Genomic DNA, 21,991 nt, shown 5'->3' with positions numbered 1-21,991 from the left:
ATTGAATCATTCCACTCCACCGTTCATCGGAGCACATCGGGGGATCTGGATGAGCCTAAACGAGGACTGGAATGAGATGCAAGAATTTAGATGCTGAAATTGGGTCTCGGAGCAACGGTTCTGCAGAGTCTGGGGTGGATCTGGAGTTTGAATATCCCCGCTGGTTGAGGAGTACGCAGGTTGGCCGTGTCGCGGCGCCAGCTACTGGAGCCGGAATTGGAGAGCTCGAGCGCCGAATGAATCTAGGCGAAAAAAATATTTTCGGTCCATTGTTAAAGGACCCGAAACATAAATTAATGGTTATTTATCATTATGCGGTTTGTCAGTAGTTAGAACTACATTTTTATCGCTTGATTTTATCCCTGTGGAATTGGAGGGAAAATTGGAAATCACGTGGTTGTCCGGTGTGGATTACGGTGGAGAGAGAGAGAGTTGACGTCGTCATCACTCTCCAATCAAAAGTCTCTTCGGTGAAAGTAATAGCCAATGAGAGGGCTGGATTTTCGGCAATCGAGAAAATGTGCCATCGAGCGTGCCGAGGAGATTACTTCTCGTTTGGATGGCGAGACTGACAGTTCGCAAGTTTTTCGTGAGTTATCAAAATTATTACTGTGTCCCGATGCCCGAATTCTCGTTGTCTCCGACATCTTGCTTTGACGATTTATTGGGAGTCCCAACTTTTTCCGGAGAATTTGTTGCTGAGACTTCTTCAGTTCTGGTGAGCGGTGGATCTAATTAATCGTTAATTTATTGATTGTAATAGAGAGCGGGATCTCGTAAAATTAGCTTTCTTTTGGACAGACGGTTTTCGTCCATGGCGAATGACGCCATTAGATTTTTGGCTTTCGGATTTTGACGAGATCTGGTTTCTCGCTCAGCGGAGCATTATAACGGTTTCGGGAAAAATTCAGTGAATCTCTTATTGTATCAAGTTACGAGTTTTTTTGAAATATTTATGTCGGATTCTTCCGATTGAAATTCAGTGTTTCAAACATTTGTCGTAAGTAGCAACTCTCGTTTCGCATTCACTTTGGAAAAATTCGGATATCCAAAGTGGAATTCTCGGGGCAATGTTTCAGCTTCAGGGAATTTTCGCATTATCGCTGTTCGTATATTACTTTATTTATTTAATTTAGAATTTTGGCATTACCGAACAGTGTAGGAATTATCGACGTGATTTGGAATTACAGCGTCTTTGTCGATGCTTGATTTCCGTATTTTTGTATCGTGTAGCCGTGACGTTGCGTTAGGCAGATTCACCGGCTTTGGTAATTGTTATTAGTATTTTTCGTGGTAATCTGAATCGCGTCCTTTGAGAATCAGACTACAATTTTGAATTATTGTTCTCGCAACAGTTTTCGTTGTTCTTTTTATCGATTCCTTTGTCGTGACATTCGACCTTGCAGTAACCCGGTTAGTTACTTTATTTTTTTTTGACTTCTTGATAGATTTTCCCATTTATTGACTTTCTTTACATTATCTTTGACTAGCATTTTATTAATTGACGGATGACGTTGAGGGAATTGATTTTATATCGAGTCATTAGATCGGTGTATGAATTTTGTGATTTTCTGATTGTGATTTAGAGCATAACGGAAAGAGAAATAATTCGAAAATAACGGGGTTTAATTAATTAGATAACTGATTCACATTTTGATACTGGAATTTTCTAGAAATTGATTAAATAATATTTCTCCCCGAAAGTCTGAATCTTCTTATCATTTATTAGTAATAAGGAACCCAGTCATTTCCGGGTAATTTTTATTGAGAGCGGATTTTGGAGAGTGGAGAGTGGAACCCAGCCGCCTCCGCGGTTGATCTGAGCTGTCGGCGATCGCTCTCTCATCGTTGTTTGTTTTATCGCTCGTTTGATTTCGTCTTCGATTTTGGTGAACGTTTCATACGTTCTGGCACCCAACCTTTGGTTTGTCGTTTGGGTCGCTGAGGGCTGCGTATCTATTATCTTCCGCAGAGGTAAGAAATACGTCACAGTACGTACACACACATACACACACACACATACACACACACATACAGACATGTCACCTCGCCTACGAACTGCAGGACCTTGTCGACGGTGGAGGGGCTTAAGGGATGTAACCAAAGCAAGAAGCAGTTCAAACCGAGGTATGTCCTTCTCAGGACATCTTGGGAGAGAAGCCCAACTCCGAAAGAGGCATGCAGGGTGGGCTCCCTACAACAGCCTCCCCCCAATGTCAAGGTGTTCATCGTGCCGATTTCTGGAAGGCGCGAGGGGTAGTTGGCGTCGCAAACGGTGGTCCCTGGGGCACCAGGTCACACCCTAGGTGTATTCAGTGGCCTTACTCCAACAGCCGGGGCTCTGTTCGGAGTGGACTGTTATACTTCCCTAGGTACTCGTGGGAACATGATGGATAATAAACTAAACACTCAAAACGAAGATAAGAAGCAGAACAACGTGGCTTAAAAAACTGGGCCAAGTGACGAGATCACATGAAAGAAGATGTGGGATCGGCATGAACAGCTCATAGCCGACCTGATCACCTACATGAAGGAGAAGAGGAGCATCAACGCTCACTGTCGAGAGATGGTGAACTCTATCAGCACCTCTGCCAAACGGCTCAGGCAGCTAGGTGGGCAAACAGGGCAGACTAGGCCATTGCCAGTGACGTCGGTACCCTTATTCTTAGTGAGAACGCGAACGCTTTCTGAAGGCACCGCCACGACGATGGCTTCTGAGCTTGAAGATGAGAGTTCGGCTTTCTCTGATACGACCAAGGCTTCCAGGACGAAACGGAAGTCGCGAGAGTCACCACCGACGGATACCAGGGACCTCAAGAAGAAGAAAAGGGAAGAGCGGGAGGCCGCTCACGCCCGGAGCAAAAGGGAAAATCCACCTGCAAAGTCCTCGGACTGGGAGCAGGTCAAAAGTAGAAAAGAGCGGCAGCAACCGAGGCTGCCAGAGAAGCCGCCGAAAAAGAAGGAGAGGCAGAAAAAACAGGGGAAATCAGCGGCGAGGCCAAACGCACTGATTTTTCGCCCAAAGGATAAGCAGCAGTACTCAGAGATGCTCAAAGTAGTGAAGCAACAGATACCTTCTGAGCAGGCTCGTGATCGCGTTGACAAGATCCGCAGAACGACCACTGGATATATGCCGATCATCGTGGCAAAGGACAAAGAGGACCAAGCTGAGGGCTTACGTAAAGCGATAGCTGAACTCCTAGGAGATGATGCTGATGTCCTTAGTAAAGGATCACAAGAAGACCTCGAGATCTAGGACCTTGATGAGCTGACCACGAAGGAGGAGGTGCTCAAGGCCCTGCAACTCGCAGCTGCGGTGGATTGTCAAATTCCCCTGGACGTCGTCAGGTCCTTGCGGAATGCCTTTGGAGGTACCCAGACGGCATCGGTGACGGCGGCGGCAACAGTCGCGAAGAATGTCTTGGGCGAACGAGGTAAGATTCGCATAGGATGGGTTAACTGCCGGATCCGAAGGGTGGATAGACTGGTCAAGTGCTTCAAGTGCTGGCACTATGGACACCTCGCCATCAAGTGCAAGAGTGAAGTGGACCGAGTAAAGCTCTGTACAAAGTGTGGAGAAGCTGGCCTCAAAGCTGCTGCCTGTGAGAAAGAAGCTCGTTGTGCCTTGTGCTCCGAGAAAGACCGAACGAAGAATTGTGCTCATATCGCTGGTAGCAGCAGATGCCCTATCTTCAGGGAAGCACTCCAGAGGATGAACAACAAACGGTAATGCGGATACTACAGCTGAACATCAATCATTGCGAGGCCGCACACGATCTGCTTATGCAGACGGTGCGGGAGCTGAAGAAAGATCTGGTGATTATCTCTTAGTCATACAGACACCTGGACACCCAACTCTGGGAGACGGATAAAAGTCGCAAGGCCGCTATCTGGTCTTGTGGCAAGTTTCCATTCCAGAGTGTTGCGAATACTGAGGAGACTGGTTTCGTGGTAACTAAGCTGGAAGGAATCCACTTTTATAGCTGGTACTCTCCACCGAGCCTGACGTTTGGCGAGTTCACAGACTTCCTGCACAGACTGACCGAGGACGCGAAGCAGCACTTTCCCGTGGCAATCGCCGGCGACGTCAATGCTTGGGCAGTCGACTGGGGAAGTAAAGAGACGAACACGAAGGGGCAAGCTGTACTGGAAGCAATGTCCTCGCTGGATGTGGTATTGCTGAACAGTGGCAATGAACCGACGTTCGTGAGGGGAGAGAGGAGCTCAATTGTGGATCTCACCTACGTGAGCAGCGCCCTCGCAAAAGGAAACTACTCATGGAAGGTAACCGACATCTACACTGCTAGTGATCATCGCGCGATACTCTGGGAAGTATACACCGGTAGGAGAATCGGACCAGCGCCAAAGAAGACCAATGCAATTGACTGGAAAGTGAGCACATTTGATCCGAGCTCATGCCTGGTTGCCTTCGACGACTGTCCAATCAGTGGCAGAAACGCTAAAGAGAAGACAGATGATATCATGAGGAGAGTGACTGAAGCCTGCGATGCTACGATGCCCAAGAAACAGGCCAGCAATCGGCGCCCACCAGTTTACTGGTGGAACACAACCATCACCGTCTTGCGGAAGGAGTGCAACGCAGCGAGGAGATCGTCCCAACGTGGCCGAAAGAAGTCAAATATTGAGGAATTGGCGATGCGATACAAGAAGGCAAGACGAAAGCTAAACAAAGCCATAAAGTGTAGCAAGAAGCAATCATGGAATGACTCCTTGCAGAAGTGGAAAGCGACACGTAGGGCCGGCCATACAAGGTCGTGATAACGCGACTTAACAGTCTGCCGATGCCATCGCCGACGTGTCCGGAACTCATAAAGAAAATTGTGGTGGTGCTGTTCCCGCAACAGCCAGAGCTGCATCGTGCTGTTGATCGAAGAGAAGATGTGATGGTTCCTCTAATAAACGAGGAAGAATTGATGAAGGCATGCAGTAGAGTGGGCAACACCAAGGCTCCTGGGCTGGATGGAGTTCCCAATGCTACGCTGAAATCAGTCATCCACGCGAAGCTGGAACTGTTCTTGGAGGCGTACAACGAGTGCCTCAAGGAGGGCGCCTTCCCTGACAAGTGGAAACAGCAGAGGCTTGTGTTGCTGCCGAAGGGGAAAAAGCCACTGGACGAACCGTCATCATACCGTCCCCTCTGTATGCTCGACACTGCAGGCAAGATCTTCGAACGCATCGTCCATAGGAGAATAGAAGCAGCTATCGAACCGCTGTTAGCCGAAAACCAGTACAGTTTTCGGAGAGGCCGATCCACGCTCGATGCCATCAACCTTGTCGTTAACACCGTCAGGGAAGCGATCTCAGGGACGAGATGGCTCGGGGGCTTAAAGAAGTACTGCCTAGTGGCAACATTGGACATCAAGAACGCCTTTAACTCAGCCAGGTGGGACTACATCATGAAGGCACTAGTAGAGTTCAACGTACCTGAATACGTGCGGAAGATCGCAGACAGCTATTTCACTGAAAGAGTTCTCAAATACGATACGGAGTGTGGACCCAAAGAGTACAGAGTCACTGGAGGGGTGCCTCAGGGCTCAGTGTTGGGTCCTCTCTTGTGGAACATCATGTACGATGGGCTCCTGAAACTGACTCTGCCACGCGATGTGAATCTCGTAGCATTTGTGGATGATGTAGCCGTAGTCATTGTGGGGAAAGATCTAGAGGATATTCAACTTGTTTTCGACATGACCTTCAGAGTGATTCGTCGCTGGATGGACACCGTAGGACGCAGTTGGCGGAGCACAAAACGGAGGCCGTGTTGATCACAAGCAGGAAACAAGTAGAGACTTTAACGCTGCAAGTCGGGGACTATGAACTCACTTCCCAGTCGTTCATTCGGTATTTAGGAGTGATGATCGACGCTCGACTGAATTTCAAACAGCAAGCAGAGCACGTGGCTGCCAAGGCCTCTGGAGTAAGAGCCACCTTGTCGCGGCTTATGCCGAATATAGGTGGTCCAAAGCAGAGGAGACGAGCATTACTGTCGTCGGTGATCACGTCGGTGCTCACGTACGGTATTGCCATTTGGGTTGATGCACTACAGTTACAGGAATCACGGCGGAAGGTTGCACCAGTCCACCGACTGAGTGCTCTGCGAGTTGCGAGTGCATACCGTACGGTATCCGAGGACGCAGTGTGCGTCATCGCCGGGATGCTTCCTATAGAAGTTCTGGCCGAGGAACGGAGATCTCTGTATCGACGAAGGAAATCGGAAGCACTGAGCGCAATAAAACTCAGCACGGAAGAGAGGCGTAAGAGTCTGCAATGATGGCAACTAAATTGGGACTTATCTACCAACGAGAGATGGACTTATCGCCTGATCCCACGGGTGGATATCTGGCAGAATTGCAATCATGGAGATGTCAATTATTATCTCACACAAATGCTGTCAGTACATGGGTGCTTTCGGGCTTATCTTCATAAATTCAAACATGAGGACTCCCCGAAGTGCCCTGTCGGCACAGGAGATGACGAAGATTCGCAACATGTGTTTTTCAAATGCCCCCGTTTTAGTGAGAGCCGGCGTTCTTGGAAATCAGCCCTGGAAAGGGAAGTCTTGCCTGAGAACCTGGTGTAAGCTATGCTATCATCGCAGGCAGCTTGGGACGCAACGAGCAACTTCGCGCAGAAGTCATGAAGGAACTCAGATAGACGGAGAACCTATTGGAACCTCCTACCCACGCACAACATCTTAGTAGGGTAGGGGGACGTCACATTAGGTGGAAAATGAGGGAGAGCAAATAGGTGAGACCTCCCTCGCGAAGTAATACTTAACGGTGGTGCCGCGAGGGAAAGTAAGGTCAACGAATTTCCGGGGTCAAGTGGTTTAGTGGGTGAGGGCCCCATACAGGGTGGCAGTAACCGTCATGTTACTGTCCACTATCGTGCGGTTAGGTATATTTGCCCCAAGACCTCGAAAAAAAAAAAATATATATATATACAGACATGTCTTCAAAAACGTTTCAGGATGATTCGAGAGGCCGAGAAATGTGGAGAAATCATGGAAATTCCAAATCCGATTTTCGGGGTCATTACAATAACTTCCACCCTTCGGGTCGGGAAGTTAATTATGTGACAGAATTTGTTTTTCCTTCTTAAAAATCGGCACATACATACACACATTTTCTAAAAACATCATATCTTCAAGTTTCATGACATTCTACATCATTTCCCGAAAAAATTAGAAGATTGTTAAAATGATTAAAAAATTAGAAAATTAGAAAATTAGAAAATCGATTATCACAAAGCTTGCATTCAGAAGCACAAGTAATAACCGAAATCCTGACGAGGCCTAAATTATTCAGCGTGTCAGGTTGCTATAATTTANCGAAAAAATTAGAAGATTGTTAAAATGATTAAAAAATTAGAAAATTAGAAAATTAGAAAATCGATTATCACAAAGCTTGCATTCAGAAGCACAAGTAATAACCGAAATCCTGACGAGGCCTAAATTATTCAGCGTGTCAGGTTGCTATAATTTAGTGTGTAGTTTTACGAGGAAGGAAGGGTAGTTCATCCGTCGATAAAACAATAGTTTGTCCATGTCCTAAGGAAGGGGTCTGCAATCGAAATTGTCGTGGGCAGTATTATCGGCTATAATTCTTGGCCATGGAGCAATTAACGTCCACAGAAATGGTGTAGATATAAGTCACTGGAGTTTTCCAGGGGTCTGTATCATGTTGTTGGGGGCAATTGAGTGTTCGGTAATTGAACGGACTGAAATTGGAGAGGTTGAACATGTTCGAGAGAACTTATTGAATCTTCATCTACAACTAAAATTTTCAACAGTTAATTGCCGAATTGTCTCAGGAATCTTTTCATTATCTTTGCTAATTCCGCTTGATGTCAAATAACACGGAAATTAATTGCCGCAAACATAGCCTTTGTGAATAACATGGGGCATTTTCTCAGCAAATTAGAGAGTTAGGAATGATTCTTTCTGGTGAAAACCACATTGCTTGATGATTTCTGATGCCTCGAATAATTTGACATAAATATTCCATAGAAACCTGACAATTGGTGGACGCTTTGAACTCTGGAAGATCATGAATTTTACCTGATTGTTCCCTCCATCCAACACAGAGAAAAAACGAGTTTTCATTTTCAGGGAGATGTTACTGACTTTGAGGAGTCTATCACCAATTATTGGTAATACTCGACTTTTTCACTGAAATCTGGTGATAGATACCTGAAAATTAGAGATATGCCTTAAAATCAGTGAGATAACTCTGAAAATCAGTGACAATGTCACTGGAATTTAGTGATACTGACACCGAAAAATTGTGGCAAACTCACTGAATTTCAAAACGTTGCACTCACTAAATTTTAAAATCACGAATCCCCAATAATCGAAGATAAATTCCTGGAAATCGGTGAGAGATTCCGGAAAATTACTCACACGTTCCTGAAAATCAAAACTTTTTTTCTCTATGAAATTTTGATCTATAGCTAGCTGTATATCTGATAAAGAGCACTAGTAATGCCGTTTCACCGGCGTTTTTTGGTAACTTTTCGGTGTTCGTGACCAACTTCTTAGCTCGTCTCTGAATTTTGAATTCAAACTACACCTTCAAATAGACAAATGACTTGCATCATTCAAAGTTAAAACATGTTAAAAATGTATATAATTAGATGTGGATTCCGGTCAATGGATGCAGCCTTTTCTTGATCTGGGTATAAATTTGGGACTATGATTCCACTTAATTCAAGTATGGTTATGACATCCAGTGGCAATTCAAAATTGAAAAAATTCGAATCCAAAAATTAATTTTCCTATAACTCCAAAACCGTTGAGACGATTTCACTGGAATTTGACTTAAGCCTTAGTCATACCGAACTGCATCGACAATGACGGCAGAAAGTCAATCTCATCGTTCTTCTAGGAGGAATAATGAAATTTGTGAAAAACGTGATTTTTCGACGTTTTTTCACTAGTTTTATCGGAAAATCTGAAGAACTGCTGAGACGATGTTGTTCAAAATGTAATCAGTTCTAAGTGACATGAGAACACATCGATTGCGTGAAAAAAATTTCAATCCAATTATTCATTTCAAAGAAATCGTTGACCAAAATATTGGTCACATACGCACACACACACACACACACACACACACACACACACAAATCCCGCAACAATCAGAACTCCATCGTACTAGCCAACAATGGAAAGTTCTGATGGTTTCACAAATCACCAGAGAAGAATTGATGGAAGCGTGCAATAGAGTGGGAAACACCAAGGCCCCTGGCTTAGATGGAATCCCCAATGTTGTGCTGAAATTAGCTGTCGACGCGATGCCGGAACTATTCCTGGACGTCTACAACGAGTGCCTCAGGGAAGGCATCTTCCCTGCCATGTGGAAGCAGCAGAGGTTAGTATTGCTTCCAAAAGGGAAGAAACCACCGGACGAACCCTCATTGTATCATGGCCTCTGCATGCTTGATACCGCTGGCAAGATTCTCGAGCGTATAGTCCATCAACGAATAGAAGCAGCAGCCGAACCGCTGCTAGCTGGAAATCAATATGGTTTCAGGAAAGGTCGATCTACGTTAGAAGCCATCAACCTTGTCGTCGATACTGCCAGCGAAGCGATCGCAGGGAAAAGATGGCTAAATGGGAAGAAGAAGTACTGTTTAGTAGCAACGCTGGACATAAAGAATGCCTTTAACTCAGCCGGATGGGACTGTATTATGAATGCTCTTGTGAAATTCAACGCACCAGGGTACTTACGAAGGATGGTCGACAGCTATTTTTCCGGGAGGATCCTTAAGTATGACACGGAGTATAGTCCCGAGCAGTATAAAGTTACGGGAGGGGTGCCGCAGGGCTCAGTACTAGGTCCCCTACTGTGGAATATCATGTACGACGGGCTACTGAAGCTGGAACTGCCGTGAGAGACTAAACTCGTTGCATTTGCAGATGACGTGGCTGTAGTCATCGTCGGAAAATATCTTGAGGAGATAAATTTTACCTTCGACAAGGCCTTCGAGATAATTCGACGCTGGATGGACTCAGCAGGTTTAAACCTGGCGGAGCATAAGACGGAAGCCGTGCTGATCACTAGCAGGAAGATAATTGAGACTATCACGCTGCAGGTCGGGTCTTGTGAAATTACCTCCCAGCCATTCATCCGATACCTGGGGGTGATGATCGATGCCCGACTCAACTTCAAGCAGCAAGCGGAGCACGTGGGTACCAAGACATTTGGGGTCAGATCCACTCTAGCACGCCTCATGCCCAACATTGGAGGTCCTAAAAAACGAAGACGAGCGCTGCTGTCGTCAGTGGTTACATCAGTGGTTACATATGGTATTTCCATTTGGGCTGACGTACTCCAGCTGCAAGAAGCTCGCCGTAAAATTGCACCTGTTTATCGGCTGAGTGCTCTCAGAGTTGCGAGTGCGTATCGGACGGTATCTGAGGATGCTGAGGACAGCCTGGGACGCAACGAACAACTTCGCGGCGGAAGTCGTAAAGGAGCTCAGAAACAAGGAACGCAAGAGCAAGGTTGCAGTATAGGTGAGAAATGTATTTGGAACCTCCTAATCACACACAATATCTTAGCAGGTTAGGGGGACGTACATTGAATGGAAATAGTGGAAGAGCAAACAGCTGAGAACCCCCCCCCCCGCGAAGTAATACTTCACGGTGGTGCCGCGAGGGAAATGGGAACGGACGATTAGAGGTAAAAAGAGGAAAACAGGGTTTTTACTGGGTAAAAATCTCAGATCTGGTTTTTAACATCACTTTACCAGAATCTTGTGAAGATTTTCCCAAACCTCTATAAAAAAAAACACACCCATCCAAAAACGTCATAGGATTTTTCCAGGGGTCATGAAACGTGGAAATATGATGAAATATTCACATTCGATTTTCGGGGTCATTACAATAGCTTCCTCCCTACGGGTTGGGAAGTTAAAAAATTCTTTCTCCCTTCTCATCGCACCCTTAACTATCCGATTTAGGGTCAGATGGATCAGAAAAAAATTCCCCTCACCCCTTGGATACTCCACAATCCGCTTTGGGGTCTGAAGGGTCAGAACAAGAAGTCCCCCCCTCAGATTCTTTGCTATTCGATTTAGGGTCAGAAGGGTCGGAAAAAAAATTTCCCGCCATGTTTGGACTTCCCACAATATGATTTAGGGTGGGAAGGGTCAAAAAAATGCCCCCCCCCCGTAGACTTCTCGCAATGCAATTGAAGGTCAGAGGGTCAGGGAAAATTAACCACCCCCCCCTTGGACTTACGACAATGTAATAGAGGGTCAAAAGGATCAGGAAAAATACCTCCCTCCCCTCGCATGCTTCGCAATTCGATTTAGGGTCAGAAGGGTAAAAAAAATCCACCCCCCGCCCCTGAGGACTTCCTACAATGCGATTAAGGATCAGAAAAATAATTCCCCTCACCCCTCGCACCGTCATCAAAGAACCAAAGATTCGACCCCCCCGTGCGTCCTCTGAGAATGACACATCAAAAATCAATTTTTTGATTGATCATTAAAAAATTAATTCAAAAAATCGGCCGATGCTATCCCACTGTCGACTCATTCGGCAGGCGGCTAGCCTGTGACTGCTGCTCTGCTGCTGACTTGACCGACCTACTCGGTAATTCGGCGCTGCTGCCATCTCGCGGAATCCCCCCCACACGATGTTCTAGTCGCATTAAGTACACTAGCAGTAATTTCTTCAAATTCATCAAAAAAACTCAATTAATGAGTGATAACTGACACTAATCTTCTGATAATTAACTTCCCAATCGTTATTCCACTTTATTTCGATCATTTTCATGCTTTTTAGGTCCAAAAATTCACATCTACACACATCTACGGAACATCTACGATATACCCTAGATGTAACGTGTTCCATAAATCTCCAGGGTGGCTCAAAAGCGTTGAGGTTGATAAATTTAGTGCTTTTTGTTCTGCATGTAATACAGCGATTAGTACCGGAAAAAACAGAGGTACTGAGATATGCAAATTCTGAGAGACATCGCGAAAATATCATCAAGCCAAACATCATCCAGTGTCACAAAACTGTCAATGAGCCCGGAGCTCAGACTAGTTCCGGTAGTATAATGTCAGAACACGACAAATCGGTAAAGACTGCGGAAATTCTTCTATCCAATTACATTGCAGAAAACAATGTAGCGATTAGTTCGATAGATGATTTAACTCCGGTTCTGAAGAGAGCATTTCCTGATAGTAAAATCGCCAGTGATTTGTCTTTGGGGCGTACCAAGTGCACAAGTGTAATAAAAAATGTTCTTGTTCGTGTCGCTAACGACACTCTTCTTGAAATTTTAAAAGAGAATGAATTTGCGATTCTAGTAGATGAAACGACTGATATTTCGAAGACGAAAATTCTTTGTGTTCTCGCATGTTATGTTTCACCCGTAGATAAGAAAGTAAAAACAAAATTATTAGACTTTAAAGGTTAGACTTTAATTAGACTTTAAAGTTGAATTAAATGCAACTGACGGTTCTGCTGAAAAAATTTACATTTCTTTTAAAAAATCATTAGACGATAAAGGAATTCCAATAGCAAATATCAAAGGTTTGGCCTCTGATAATACTAATGTAATGCTGGGTGACAAGAATTCCTTTGCAAGTAGATTAAAAAATTAGAAGTACCGGGACTTGTGGTTTTGAATTGCATTTGTCATTCGTCTGCTATTGTTGCGTTAAAGGCATGTGCAAAATTGCCGAAAGAACCTGAAGAATTGATTAGAGATGTATCGAGGTATTTTTGCAACAGTACAAAGCGTTCTGCGATTTTACAAGAACCCGACTAGAAATTTCAAGAAGGATCACATAAGGTCATTATACGGCTGCCGTATTTCAAACCAACGGCCCTCATCCGACAGATGTAGTGGTGGTCCACTTAGCCCGGACCAGTTGAACGAGGATTAATGACGTGAACGAACAAGGCGTCCACCTTCCCAATCTTTGGCTGCGTTGAGCACACCTTGTAATGTGTCATTGAATAATTTGTCATCGATTTTCTCACCTAGAATCCTTCGATGGACCACTGAAACAATAATGCATACGCTTAAATGGTCAATATATAAAATTCACTCAAGGTAACTATTATAAATATTACAGAAGTTCGCAATTTTCATTCATTTTCAGACATTTGGCCGTCTCTAAGACGCAATTAGTGGGTTATCCGCCCTGAAAATGATCCAAAAAGAGAGCGAGGGAACTTGGATGCTTGCCACGTGGCTATCCTACCGGAAGGGTGGGTTTCAAACCGGAAGTGGAGGTTTGCTCCCTTGAAATCGGCCGATTTTGGTGTCAAACGACTCAGAATCTGATACGGAGCCAATTATTTAACCTTAGAGAGTAGAAATTGAGTTTATTTATTGTGGATTCCAACCATAAAAAATTTTTAAGGTAACAATCAGGATAGCGTCCCCATGCCCAACCGGAATTCCACAATTAACGAACGTTCAAGGTAGCATAGAACACGTAGAAATTACATAAAAGATATTTCACGGCGTCTGATTTTTCTCCTAAAACTCTTAGGAGAAGACGAGACTGCGGAAAGATAGGTAGCAAGTAGCAATTTTTAGCGAAAATAAGCGAATCTGGAGAGCAAGCAGACAAGTAGCCAGAGAATAGATAGCACGTGGCAATGACCGCCGTAACGAGACCCCTAAAATCACTAATTTTTACCATAATCCCTACTTCAGGTAGCATGATTAACATTTAGGTAAATTCAGGTAGCTTCCAGAGAGTATTTGGGTTCGTTTGAAGGGTTTTCTACCCTTCAAACCATGAGTATCGGTGTTGGCGTCATTCCGAGAGGTAGCGACGCCATCCCACGCGGTCCAATTTCCTTTCCAAGAAAACGCACTAATTCACTTTTAAACACCTCTAAATAAGTACACGAGTACTTACCCTAGTCTGGAGCGTTGATTTCAACGGAATTTTGGTCACGGGGCCTCGATAATTACCTCAAAAAGGAGTTCGTTCATGGAGTTGCTCGACTCGTACCTCACTTTTCTCGTCCGGATCGATACTCTAATGGCGACTCTCGCGTGTGTCCGCTCGGGCCTGTTGCGTAGTGGTGGGGAGTCTGGGGGAGACTAGCCCCGTACGGTGCTGAGTCGAGTATTGGAGATGCGAACTATCGATTCCCGGGGTGATGGTGCGCGAAATAGTTGAAGATTTAAATTTTAATTTCTCATATAATTGATTCTAATTATTTTAACTGAACACAACTGTAGTTACTGGAACTCAACACTAAACTTAGATGGCTGAGCGGGTCTTCACTCCATCTACGACCGGAATAAGGTAGCTTATCTACAGAGGGCACTTTCCGGAGAGGAATTAGGACTTTACCAACGAAAACTCAAACGCAAACGCAACTTAACTAAATTAAAAACCCAATGGCGATCCGTTTCGACGACTGGGTGATCGTCTCCACGACCTTCCAACTGAAAGCCCTAACACTCTCGCTCAAGGGAGCGCAAACATTTCAACTCGACCTATATATTCACTCTATCGACAAACCAGAAAGGGTTACAGGAAACACTGGGTAGCACATTATCTTGGCCAAACATTCCACGGTGATATCCTGATCCTTAACCGAATTTACGTAGGAAAATCTCAAAATTACTAAATTCTAATTCAACAAAACCGACTCGAGAAAAGAAATATCTGCAAAATATCTGGTTTATTTAATGAAGTTATTTAACGAATATTATTCTAAAATTGTTGGGAATCGATTCACGCGATAGGTAACCAATTTAAGTAAGTTTTCCGGACTTAAGGTAGCTCTGAAGTAGAGTTAAGGTAGCAGGTAGCTCAGGTTTTAGATATCGGATTTTACTGTAAGGAGAAGGTAGCTGTTTTACCGAATCCGAGATTCTCTCTCTCTCTCTTTCTCTCTCTCTCTCTCGTTCAATTTTATAAATACCCTGGAGTGATACAGGTGACTAAATGGCCTGGAATTTCGTCACACATTTTTCCGGAAGTCTCATCACTGAGATAATCCAAGAATCAGTAGGCGAAAATCCTGTTTCACTTGAGCCAGTTTTCACTACTTGTTTATTGTTGGATTATCTCCTCGATGATCGATTCCAGGAGAAAGAGTTAAAAGACGTTGTTTGGTGAATGACTACATTTAGGGTGGATGTGGGATGAAAATGTGGAGGGAGATGTTGGGAAAATTACTGTTGAGCCGGATTTAAAATATCACACTTTATTATGTGGGATCAAACCACTTTGTCAAAACTATTTACACTCTTTGGTAATTTAATTGTTGAATCTCTAATTACACTGATAATTGTCTTTCACTGTTAATTCGTTGAGTCACTGAATTTAGACTGAATTTAATCAATAGAGGTGATTACCTGAAAAAAACGGTGATCTTACAAAGACCGGTGATGTACTTGATTACTAGTGAGCTAGGTGAGGTTCGAGAAGCTACTGTACTCGGTGAAGTGCGATATAAAACTTGTACAGGTGATTTGCCCGAGATAGACTTGTACGGTGAGAGGCTAAGCCTAAACTGACCCGCGTGTGTTTCGGCGACTTACGACCGATGACCCGAAGGGTCCCGGAGATTTTCGAAGTAAGCCGATGGTCGACCAGAATGTTCTGGAATTTTAGTTGCGTTTCAAACAGACGTTTTTAGTAGAATTGAATTTCCCAGGAAAAATGTATTCTAACATCTTTTGATAAACCCCGTGCTTTCCGACATATTCGCAAGATGATATTCCCCAAATTGTTGGATTCATCGAGTTTCACCTCTTTTTTACCAGAACAATTGTAGAATTAGTTTTCTCGAACTAAAATAATCAACTAGAACATCTCCTGGATTTTTTTTTTAGTGGACAAATTTTTATCAATGATGTTCCAAACTTTTGGCTGATAAAAAATCATTCTTTTCTTCATTGATTTGTGAGCATTGGGAATTTAGAGAAAGTGAATAAATTTTTTGTTTATTATTGAAAGTAATTCGAAGGAAAAAGTGAATTTATATGTGAGAAGATGATTGAAGGTGGGATTTTATTTGCAATCTCTGAATTGTATCAATTTGACATTTTTTAAATTTTTATTTATGGCTTTCGCACTCTTCATGATGTTTCATGAATCAATTCCCATTTTAATTAGGTCAATTCCATTTCATGAAACCCCTCGTTTTTCAACTACTCAAAATTTCTCGAGTTGATAAATAGAAATCAACATCTACAAGAATCGATGAAAGTTCAATTTTAAAAAATTTGTTTCAGTTGAAAAATGATTTCACATGCTAGATGAGTTCATCAATTAATCGCGTACCGAATAATCAACGTTGCGATCGTGTTCACATAGACAAAAAATAAGCATTGAAAAACGAATTAATGAGTATCACTTCAAATTAATTAAAGAAACTAAGGCCCCCATATATTTTCAAGGGAGACATTTTTCCACCCATTCATTAATTATTAATAATTTCCTGAGTTTTTAAAGTACAAAATAAATTGAATATTGAGTTCTTACATGTTGACATGAAGATTCACGATTCGAGTCTTACATTACTGCACTAAAATTGATTATTCGTGCACAGAAATTAATAAACATATTGTTGATGAATGACCAACAATTATTTGGTGAGGCGAATGACTACGAAATTGAAAAATGGATGCAATGAGGAATAAAAATGGATGATAAAAGGAAAAATATTACGAGGAAAGATTCTACTGCCATCTGGAGCATTGATCAAAGTAATTATCAGCTAAATGACATTATTGAAATGTTGAACAAAGAAATGGATGCTAGACTTACCACTTTTCTCAAGTAGTCTGACTTCTTGAGTTCTGCATCAAAAATATAAAACTCTTCTTTGGTTTTCACTGGTATGGTGAAATTCTCACCATTCAAATCCTCCTCCTCGATATCAATTTCCTGTTGAGGATTATTCTGACAGACATCTCTCAATTCAACAATACGACCATTCTTTTCCACTTGGCCACCACGAAGACGATCCATTTGAGCAGATAGACTATTATGAATTTCACGGAGACCATCACGAAGGACAGCGAAACCTAAAGGAGAAATATTATTTCAATTAAGAAAATTGAGGAGAGAAAACTGCATAAAAGTTGCCATATTTCAATGTTTCAACACAAATAGATACCTTCTTTCATCATCTGAGTCCCTCTTGTGCAGGTGATTTATTTGAGTGCTCTGGACTTTTGGAGTTGTCGATACGCTCTTCTGATTGAGACCGTCGTGATTTGTCTCTTCTCACGTTGTCTCTAAGGGCCTCTGCTGAGAGGGAGTGACGCACTTTGCTTGGAGTAAATTTGGCATTGTCAGTCTGCTGCGAGGAAACTGATCCACCGGAAATCGTATGAGCGTTGGTTGCTGATTTTTTCTTACGTGAACGAGATGTTCTGTCATCAGCTGATCGCTTGTTACTGGGAGATTTGATTTCATCACCAGATGACGAAGAAGAAGATAATATGCGACGTCTTTTAGGAGTTGGTGAGATAGTCGCGTCGAGTGCTGAGTTTGGTCGCTTCCTTTGAGTGCCGACTAATCGGGATGACGAACTTTAGAAACTTGAGGCAGATTTTGCTAGACCTTGTTTTGCAGGCAGCTTCTTCACTGGCTCTGTGTCATCATCATTAGATGTAGAGACTGATGCATCCTCCAGTTTGTCATCCAGCATTCCAGAATCTCTATCTCGGGAAGAAGACTTTGAATTCTTGCTTGATGATGATTATTTCTTTGAAGAGTGGTCTGAATCTTGGTCAGAATGCTCTGGAGTGGAGTCATCTGAGCTGGAATGATGTGTCGACTGAGGTTCTTTGGATAATGATTTTTGGACTCGACGTTTATCCTTATTGGGAGGTGCATTGAGAATCTGAAAGACGGCTTCGTTAAGTTCTTCCTCAACGGCTTTGTCCTGCTTAGCTTCAACTGAGCCAATCTCAGCTTTTCCTCCAATGTTCCTCTCAACAGATGATTCTCGTTCACTTGACACAGCATAGCTCTCGTATTCCAGCTTCTTCGTTGCTTTACAGGCCTTTGCATACGTTTCTGATAATAACAATATTTTTTGTAATAATAATAAATTCTATATTATTGTTCAGTCATTTTGAATATTGAAATATTGTTAAAAAGCAATTATTCGATCTATTCCAGCTATTGATTATTGAATAGATGTTAGTCAGAGAGATAAACCGCTCCAAGCCGATTGCACTTAATTCTCTGTGTTTGTACGATATCTCGAAATCTGAGGGAGATAGCAGTTTTTTTAAAACAAAAATTTCGCTCTCCCTTCCAAAGTACCATATCATACACAAAAAAAGAGGGCAAAGTGAAACGAGGTGTAAAGTTAAAGAATTCTAAATATCCAAATATCCAAACTAGCACACAGTGTATCGAACTTGGGAATAATAGATAAATGTGAACAACTTACTAGCTGAGCTGTATGATAACTCTATGCAGAGGCCACGATTCATCTGGTGGTAGACGGTCTCTGACCATTTTGTGCAATTTGGCAATGTCCGCTTCGGTAAAAGGACCACATGGAAATTTACATACTTTACTTCCACGTGCTTCAGACCAGGAGATCCAATCACTGTGATGTCTACACTGAGTATGTCTATTTTGTTATCAGGGAACAACACAATCTTATACAGAAAGTCATGATTTTGCTATAATGTACGAAAAATAATGGATAAATTGATTGAGAAGCATAACGACAAAAAAATTTCGCCCTGAATGAATTACTCCGGGCTGCTGAATTAATTACGTATCGATACTTTGGTGAAAAAATATGATAATATTGAATATGATGGCTGATGAATCAACTAAAAATAGATACATTGAAACCCGAAAAAAACAAAATCTGTCCACCGTATCTTTATTCATTTCCCCAGGGACATCTTCCTAGTATTCGAATGTGAATGAAATGCGTGTACTTACAGGAGTTGACATGATGAGTTTAGGCTTCGGATCGACTGGTAAAATACTGCGTTGAAAATCTCTCGGTCAAGGGAAGGTCAGAGTAATGAAGATATATCAAATTTCCATCGATATATCAATGATAATGCTTGCTGCGGATGGTGGGGCCATTTGTTTCACTGCCGTCAGCAACGCTACACCACACTGTCTGATTCACGTACGCACAATAACCGGTGGTAGTGCGAATATTGTCCAGTTACAGATGTTAGATGCACATAATTCAGAGGAAGTTTGATTTGTTTTTTTTAGCATCGAAAGTCACGGTAGCTATGGTGATTATGCAACAAACACTTCTTTTTTATCACACACGTGCCGGGATCTGCAGTCCACCATCTTGATGTCAGTGCATGGCCTCGCGGCTTGCTGGGCTTGCCTTAGGCCACATATTTTTCAATGCGCATGCGCAGAATCTATTCACCACCAAAAAGTGCTCGTTGCAAAAATCAATTTTATCAAAAATAGCTCATCGGAAAAATGAATTTTGTCATCGAATATTATTAAAAAGGTTATTTTAAAAATCAAAAAATGAATTAATTGTGAATTCTTCCTCTCTGGGAACGAGGAGGACGCCGTTGGACTAACCTATACGTCCACGTTTATCGAATTGCCAATCAATCGGCGTGTTTCTCGAATAAATACCAGAATTATTTTTAAAATTATTGTGGAATTATTTTTATCAGATGGAACGACTTATCGGGTAATGAGAATGTAGCTCTATCATATATTAATAAACGCACAATTGTTGCTGAGTAGGTCACACCGCTGAGTGTACTGGGCCAGCAAACGGCCATATTAATTTTCCACGCATGCGTAGCGTGTAGGAACTCAAATGAACTGTGGACTGTTTATTAGGTGATATTCGATACATTCACGAAATATTGGTATATGATGACAAATGACGAAGCAAATACAATCCATCCCCGACGATCCTCTTACACAACTCCCTCTTGTTATTTCTTGTTTCCATCAACATCATTACGTGTGGAGCAGTGGCATTGTATATATTTTACGTTTACCATCGTGACTCACTTTGAGAGTTACCATCTTTTGCATAATTTGACTTAAATCATAGGTTTATGCAGTAAGTTCTCCTCGAACAACGGTCCACCCACGTAATGCTCCTGAATCACATGGGAAAGAAAAAAGAGGTTTTTTCTTCTGCAGGAGGGTGCCAGTGATGTATATATCCTTGGCACCCGATGGAATGAACATTTCATCAATCTGGAGGAGCATCTTATTTTTCAAAAGAACAGTGTTATTCGGAGCTTTATCGGTCAATGTCACCTCATGGTATTTCACACATTTGACAAATATTTTCCCACTCCTATCGGGCAGTAACTGTCTCGCGATCTGTATCTGGGGGCTCAGTATCGCTCGTTTCGGGCTCACACAAAAAGTCTCATGTAAACGCCTACAAACTTGAGCCAGTGGCCGATTTCCTTGGCGTAGGAATCGTTTCATCTTCCCAAGAGCATTCTCAAAAGGGAATGCAGTAATGTTGAAAAGAGATGAATCCACATTCCCAATGAGACTGGCAGCACCATAAATTCGAGGCATGAGAGGTACAAATTTCACCAATAAACGTTTGACATTCGCACATTCGATAACAGCTTTTGTTTTCAAATATGATATTCGACATGCTACGTAGATTAGAAGGAAGTATTTGTACATAATTTGTAGTAGAACTTTTTTGAAAATAATTGGGCCTGCGTATAGGAGTATAAATTTGAATTTCGTAGCTTTGAAATTTGAAATTTCAGTCAGAGAACGGGTGGTTCGTTGGAATTCACAGGGAATTTGAGAGTAAAACCCGGCCAGTACAGCCCAAACGAGTTTTCTTACCATGAAACTAATACTCCAGCAATTTGTGCATGAAATCAAGAATGAAGGATGCAATCATATTAATTGGTGGCCTGAAATTAAGCAGAGGAGATTCTCCTGTGTGATGTTCAGGGTTAGTTTGCTCACGGAATGAATCATCAGTCCTTTCTTCTGTCGACTCATACAAAGGATATGTTGTCCTTCCATCAACGCGTAGTGCACGTACGTCACATCTCTCACATGCCCAGTAAGCTCCGTGATTTTTAATTGATTTCAAGAGAGACCGAGCCGGCCGATCACAGACAAAACATTTGATACAAACACTCAATTTCTGATTGTTGATGAGTAGTTCATCGCGTTGCACTTCATTTATTTCTTCCACGAATCTTTCCAAATACTTATTCACATCATTTGGTTTGGTGGTACCGGAGTGAATGGCGACTGGAAAAGGTTTATACAAATTCCTTTCGGAATAAATCAAGCAGAGAATTGGCTAAAACTGTTTAGCGCTCGAGTGAAATAATCAGAGTCCATCAACATTTATCACCCAGTGTATTGTTTTATCAATATGCCACAGAGGATTTACTATTGCTTTTAACTGTTCAATCAAGCCAAAATAAACAAATTCACTACCATCCACCTCGTTAGTAATGATATAATATTTTGCTTCGGTCGTTTTTAGAAATGTTTTGGCACATTTTGGCAATTGGGGCAATATTCGCCGCAATATCAGCAAAAGATTTGTGATTAATGTCAGAGTGAGTCGAGAATTGCTAAGCGCCCGTTCACGCAATTCATCAATTACACTATATTCTTCATAAAAATCATCTTCAATCATTTCAACATCATCTTCGGTAACACTCGCTGGCCGTAATTCATCCTCATCGTCTTCTTCATCAAATGATGAGTTGTCGATCTCTCCATCAGAAGAAGATAACTCAGGATTCTCATCACTGTTTCTTATTGCAGGCTCTGATCCATCAGACATGTCGAACAACTCATTATCTTGATGGCTATCAATATTCTGAACTGAATCAGATGGAGAATCAACAGGATCCATTGAACACTCTGCATCTCCCCCAAGATTGTCCATAACCCTGTCTCCTTCCGCACTGTCAGAATCTATCCCAGGTAGTTCTCCAAAGAAAACACCATCACAATCAAACCACTCATTATCATTTGAATTCAACAT

At 42.5% G+C, this 21,991-nt stretch overlaps 2 protein-coding genes and 1 pseudogene across 2 annotated transcripts; 2 read left to right on the top strand and 1 right to left on the bottom strand.

Annotated features, from left to right (window-relative positions):
* Positions 1-2,482: 2,482 nt before the first annotated feature.
* On the top strand, positions 2,483-4,779 carry LOC107045574. The gene is made up of 3 exons (XM_015267890.1): positions 2,483-3,211; positions 3,257-3,726; positions 3,840-4,779. The coding sequence occupies exons 1-3, from the start codon at positions 2,483-2,485 to the stop codon at positions 4,777-4,779; spliced, it is 2,139 nt and encodes a 712-aa protein (XP_015123376.1).
* A 4,593-nt stretch (positions 4,780-9,372) lies between these two features.
* LOC114841596 lies at positions 9,373-12,639 on the top strand. Its single transcript, XM_029126633.1, has 4 exons — positions 9,373-9,703; positions 9,938-10,113; positions 10,195-10,537; positions 12,536-12,639. Exons 1-4 carry the CDS (start codon positions 9,373-9,375, stop codon positions 12,637-12,639), a joined length of 954 nt encoding a protein of 317 aa, XP_028982466.1.
* A 281-nt stretch (positions 12,640-12,920) lies between these two features.
* On the bottom strand, positions 12,921-21,991 carry LOC114841595 (annotated as a pseudogene).

The sequence above is a fragment of the Diachasma alloeum genome, unplaced genomic scaffold, assembly GCF_001412515.2.
Source record: "Diachasma alloeum isolate Michigan unplaced genomic scaffold, Dall2.0 Dall_scaffold_01002, whole genome shotgun sequence".
Taxonomy (NCBI): domain Eukaryota; kingdom Metazoa; phylum Arthropoda; class Insecta; order Hymenoptera; family Braconidae; genus Diachasma; species Diachasma alloeum.
Note: the sequence above shows the minus strand (reverse complement) of the source record. Positions and strands in the feature narration are given on the sequence as shown.

Excerpts from the sequence above, each read along its gene's own strand:
- LOC107045574 (XM_015267890.1), top strand. The coding sequence starts at position 2,483 with ATGTGGGATCGGCATGAACAGCTCATAGCCGACCTGATCACCTACATG. Across the intron at positions 3,212-3,256 it reads CTGAACTCCTAGGAGATGAT|GACCTTGATGAGCTGACCAC; the intron begins GCTGATGTCCTT and ends CTCGAGATCTAG. Across the intron at positions 3,727-3,839 it reads CAGAGGATGAACAACAAACG|ACACCTGGACACCCAACTCT; the intron begins GTAATGCGGATA and ends TTAGTCATACAG.
- LOC114841596 (XM_029126633.1), top strand. The coding sequence starts at position 9,373 with ATGTGGAAGCAGCAGAGGTTAGTATTGCTTCCAAAAGGGAAGAAACCA. Across the intron at positions 10,114-10,194 it reads TTGAGACTATCACGCTGCAG|CAAGCGGAGCACGTGGGTAC; the intron begins GTCGGGTCTTGT and ends AACTTCAAGCAG. Across the intron at positions 10,538-12,535 it reads AGAGCAAGGTTGCAGTATAG|ACGATAAAGGAATTCCAATA; the intron begins GTGAGAAATGTA and ends AAAAATCATTAG.